A 5,638-nucleotide genomic window follows, 5' to 3' on the forward strand; every position below is an offset into this window, starting at 1 on the left:
ACAGTAAACATTTATATTATTTTCAAAGGTTAATCCTTAAATAGTACAAAAATATATAAGTGAAACTATAAATCTGGTATAATAATGGCTGCTGTAAAAATCTGAAACCTACCATGAGTAGTAGAATATCAAACCTATATATATACAACTTACTATAATGGCTTATAGGTTATAGATTTTGTTCACTAAGAAAAAACAAAACAATGGTATAGGAGCGAATGGTGGTATGTCAGATTAGATGAATATGTGGAAGCATTAAGTGGCGTAGAAAACAGTAATATATTAAAATCTACTGAACAAATGCATAAAATTACAAATATATATACCAGGACGGAATTGTGGTTCAGGAAAAAAAATATATATATATATATATAATATAATATAATGGCCTCCATAAAATATAGTAAGGATAAATAATAAAAAAGGAGGAGGCACTGGTATCAATTATGAGAATTAAAATTATTTTAATTCGAAAATAAGAATACCTCTTGTTATGATGTTCAAACATTTGAATCTTGTTCTTAAATGATCAAATCTTGAATGTATAAACAAAACACACTTATAGAATAACCATATGAGAAAAGTGGAAAGAATAGAATTCTAAACCTATTTTATTCACAAAACAACGTTTATATTTTAATGACAATTACAGGTACATATATAAATAGGCTTAGACCATGATCCATTGTAACTCCTAATAACTTTCTACTAGCAAGGAAGTTGTAACTTCCATAAAACTACCATATTGAGTAATGGGTATCACCCATGTTATTCAAATAATGCTGCGTAAATATATATAAATATAAATAATATTTCTATAATAATATAAAGAAAGTTAATGTGACATGTGGGTCACTCTAGGAAAACATTATCCATATCTGGCAACATTTTATTGGCCATCGACCTCCATAAAAGACTACACAACTATGAACTTTGAACTTCGAAAAATTGGCTGTTAGTCTTACATTTCATGGTGCTTCCCATAGCAATCCAACCCTCTCGCCACCCCGCCGCCTGACCTCCGCCGCCGTAGGCTTCTCACCGGAAAACAAAAAAAAGCCACCACCCAAAACCCACCTCTCCAAAAATGTCAAAACTTCCTCTCTCCATACTCTCTGTCCTCTTCCTCATCTTCCCCTTCCAAGGAACCTCCCAAACTGCCACTTCTAATTCAGAACAATCAATCTTATTGAAACTGAAACAATACTGGTCTGACCCAACACCCATCAACCACTGGAACTCAACCTCTACCCACTGTGATTGGCGTGAGATCACCTGCACCAACGGCTCGGTCACCGGACTTTCACTTATCTACACAAACATCACTGGAACAGTACCTCCCTTCATTTGTGACCTCCAAAACCTTACCCTCATTGATCTTCAACACAATTACTTTTCCGGGCCATTCCCAACCGGTCTCTACAACTGTTCCAAGCTCGAAATCCTTGACCTCTCACAAAACACCTTCACCGGCCCAATTCCCGGCGACATCGGCCAGCTGTCGGCTCAGCTCCAGTCACTCAACCTCAGCGGCAACATCTTCACCGGTGACATTCCCACGGCAATTGGGAAGTTACCGGAGCTGAGAATTCTCCGGGTTTTTCTAAATGGGTTCGACGGCTCTTTCCCGTCGGAAATCGGAGACTTGTTGAATCTTGAAGTACTAGAGATGTCTTTTAATAATTTCTCAATGATGGCTATGCCTTCAAGCTTTACCCAGTTGAAGAAACTGAAAGAATTGCGGATGAGAGAATCAGGGTTGGTGGGAGAAATCCCAGAAACAATCTGGAATTTGACGGCGCTCGAGGTCCTTGACCTGTCAATAAATTACTTGACTGGTAACATTCCAAGTGGTTTGTTCTTGTTGAACAATTTAACAATTCTGTATCTTTTCAGAAATCAGTTGTCCGGGGCTATTCCTCAGGTGGTTGAGGCTTTGAATTTGGTGGAACTCGATCTATCCACAAACAACTTAAACGGAACAATACCTGATGATTTTGGAAAATTGACAAATTTGTCGGTTTTGGATCTGATTTTCAATCAATTATCCGGTGAGCTACCGGCAAGTATTGGCCGCCTTCCCTCCTTGGAAGTCGTTAAATTGTTTAGCAATAACCTCTCGGGGGTACTTCCACCGGACTTGGGAAAATACTCGATGCTCAAAGAGTTTCAGGTCTCTTCAAACCATTTTACTGGTAACTTGCCGGAGTACTTGTGTGCTAATGGGGCATTGACCGGAGTCATAGCTTTTGACAACGATCTAATTGGCGAACTGCCATATTCACTTGGGAGATGCAGGAACTTATTGACTGTACAAGTCAATGGAAATCGACTTTCTGGAAGCATTCCATCTGGTTTGTGGACATCAATCAATGTGACAACCTTGATTCTCAATGACAATTCATTTTCCGGTCAGCTTCCGGATAAATTGGCATTGAATTTATCACGGATCGAGATTAGTAACAACATGTTTTCCGGTGAAATCCCAGCTGGAGTGTCATCCTGGAAGGCTTTGACGGTGTTCAATGCAAGTAACAATCGCTTTACTGGTACAATTCCTCAAGGATTGACAGCTCTTCCACATTTGACGACTCTGTTGCTTGATGGAAATCAACTTGCTGGGCATCTTCCATCGGATATAATCTCGTGGAATGGGTTGAACACTCTACATCTCAGTCGAAACCAGCTTTCCGGTCCAATTCCTGCCAAGATCGGTTTTTTACCTAGCCTCACTGATTTGGACTTGTCAGGGAACGAGTTCTCGGGTCAAATCCCGCCTCAGATTGGCCTTTTGGAGCTAACTTCGCTCAACCTGTCTTCTAATCTTCTCACTGGGACAATACCGGTTGAGTTCGAAAACAAAGCATATGATAACAGCTTCTTGAACAATTCTGGTCTTTGTGCAACTAACCCATCACTACTAGGCATTGATGTATGCTCTTCAGGGCCTCAAAACTCCAGCAAAATATCCCCCCAATTTCTTGCTGTGATTTTAAGTGCATCGGTGGCCTTGTTTAAATTGGCTATGTTCATGTTCCGCGTGGTCAAAACTTATTGGAAAAGAGAGCGTGGATTGGATTCCAAGTGGGAGTTCACTCAATTTCAATCATTGAATTTCTCAGAGTCAGACATTCTATCGAGTTTGACTGAAAGCAACATGATCGGATCTGGTGGTTCAGGGAAAGTGTACCGTGTAGTTTTGAACCGTTGGGGCAGAGTTGTCGCTGTCAAGAAAACCCAGAATATCATAAAGCTGGATGAGAAGGTCGAGAAGGAATTCCTAGCAGAAGTTCAAATTCTGGGCACGATTCGCCATTGCAACATAGTGAAATTGCTGTGCTGCATTTCAAGTGAGACTACAAAACTCTTCGTCTATGAGTATATGGAAAATAGCAGCCTGGACCGGTGGCTCCATGGGAAGAACCGGCAGTTCAGTGTCTCGGGTCCAGCCCATCATGCTGTCTTGGACTGGCCTAAGCGGCTTCAAATTGCAGTGGGAACTGCCCGCGGACTGTGCTACATGCACCATGAATGCTCACCTGCAGTAATTCACCGAGACCTGAAATCAAGCAATATCTTGTTGGATTCTAGCTTCAATGCAAAGGTTGCAGATTTTGGTCTAGCCAAGATGGTAGTCAAGCATGGAGAGGCTAATGCAATGTCAGTTGTGGCTGGTTCTGTTGGGTACTTGGCACCAGGTAAGTGATTTATTCAATACTCCTCATATTAGGGAAAACCCTTTGGTTTTTTTTTTTTGAACTCGTGGAAAACCCTTTGGTTGTTGCGCATTTTTTTGATACATATTACATATTTTTGTAGCTAATATTATCTCATCTTCTGATAGAGTTATGAAAATTTGTAGTTTAGAAATGAAATTTGCTATCATTAACATAAATATCTGTGGTTACGGCAACTTGCGGCTCATAAATGTTTCAATGAAAAATACGTAACTTCATTTCTGAATATTAAATTGTCGTAATATTACCAAAAGATTACGTAGCATTTGCCACAAAAATGCATTAAAAAATGTATAACAAGGTTCATATGGTACACATGAAAGGGTTCCTTGATATAAGTATTACTATTTCATAACCATTTTGCCGAATTCTAAACTATGAATTTGAGTTTCAGAGTATGCTCACACAACAAGAGCGAACGAGAAGATCGATGTATATGGCTTTGGTGTGGTCCTTCTGGAACTAGTTACTGGAAGGGAAGCCAACAACAATGGGGATGAAGATACTTGCCTTGCCGAATGGGCATGGCGCCACATTCAAGACGGAAACCCCTTAGTTGATGCCTTGGACGAGGAGATTAAAGAACCTTGTTACCTGGATGAAATGACTTGTGTCTTCAAGCTCGGGGTCGTTTGCACGGGCAGGTGTCCCTCAACTGGGCCTAGCATGAAGGAGGTTCTGCAGATCCTGCTGGGCTGTGGCAACCATCGACCTGAATTAGGAGAGAAAATTGATGGAAGCGAGAATGCCGGCACTCCTTTCGTCAAGAATTCCAGGCGTGAGAGGTTGTTGGACGATGAGGATGATAGTTTGGTGTCCAATGTTTAGTCTCTTCGTTAAAGAACCTGATTAGCATGATGCATAATATGTTAGAATAAAAAATAAGTTAAAATAGAAAATAATTGATTGTATTTTATTCTAATTTATTCTCTTGATTGGTGTGATGGAATGACTCATATATTATATCTTATGAAACTTCTGTAATTACTCAATATCTTATTATTATAAATAAGATGCAATTAGATACTGCTACAATAGATGGCTCTCTTTTCTTTCTTCCCATTTTACTCTGTGTTTTGTCCAGTTACATATATATTTGGTTTGGTTTAAAAATAATAATTTAGTTCATTTTAATTTGATTTCATCATAATTTGCTGCCATACCTAGCAATCTCCGTCTAAGTACAACCATTACATCTAGAGTCAAAAATCATGTTTAAGCTACTTTTTGACATTGACTAATATAGTTAATTTTTTTTGTATTGAAATTTTTTTAACTTTATTTAGTTTGAATTTTTTGACCTTTTTGATTTTTATAAGAGAAAAAATATAATAATTATGAGTTGGATATAATATTTTATTTTTGTGGGGATATATTTTCTGAGTACCAGCACGTGGCCAATGTGACGCCGACGTGTCAGCTGAGGTGTCACGTGTCCTGGTTGTTATGCCGAGGTCACCTCGGATAGGCCGAGGTTACCTCCGAAGATATCAAAATCTGAGATAAGCGGATGAGGGGTAAGAGTCCTAGAATGAGAGAAGACTTCAGTTTATATTAAGATAAGACTCTTAGAGAGTTTATCCTAATCTTACTGGGAGTCCAAGATTAGTAGTAATCCTGAGTCCATAGAAGTTAGGCTTCTATTGGGACTAGGTTTATGTTGGCTATAAAAGAGAGGCACCCCCATGGGTCTAAGGTATGTTTTTGATACTCAAGCTTGTGAGTTTAGCACTTGATTTATCTTTGAGAGATATACTGACTTGATCGTCAGAGTGCCCTCGGGTGGACGAACCACCGCCGGAATCTTCTCTTTCTGTTGCAGGTCAGCCAGGTGTCATCTATTCTGCCGGCGCTCTCCAGCTGGTTACTAAGCGGGCAGTGTGGACAGAAAATCACTTACA

At 39.5% G+C, this 5,638-nt stretch overlaps 1 protein-coding gene across 1 annotated transcript; it reads left to right on the top strand.

Annotated features, from left to right (window-relative positions):
* The first annotated feature begins 1,087 nt into the window (after positions 1 to 1,087).
* LOC114262139 (uncharacterized) lies at positions 1,088 to 4,680 on the top strand. Its single transcript, XM_028202497.2, has 2 exons — positions 1,088 to 3,698; positions 4,132 to 4,680. Exons 1-2 carry the CDS (start codon positions 1,088 to 1,090, stop codon positions 4,563 to 4,565), a joined length of 3,045 nt encoding a protein of 1,014 aa, XP_028058298.2. The 3' UTR covers positions 4,566 to 4,680.
* The last annotated feature ends 958 nt before the right edge of the window (positions 4,681 to 5,638 follow it).

This window comes from Camellia sinensis, chromosome 5 (assembly GCF_055761805.1).
Source record: "Camellia sinensis isolate YWXY chromosome 5, ASM5576180v1, whole genome shotgun sequence".
Lineage (NCBI taxonomy): Eukaryota > Viridiplantae > Streptophyta > Magnoliopsida > Ericales > Theaceae > Camellia > Camellia sinensis.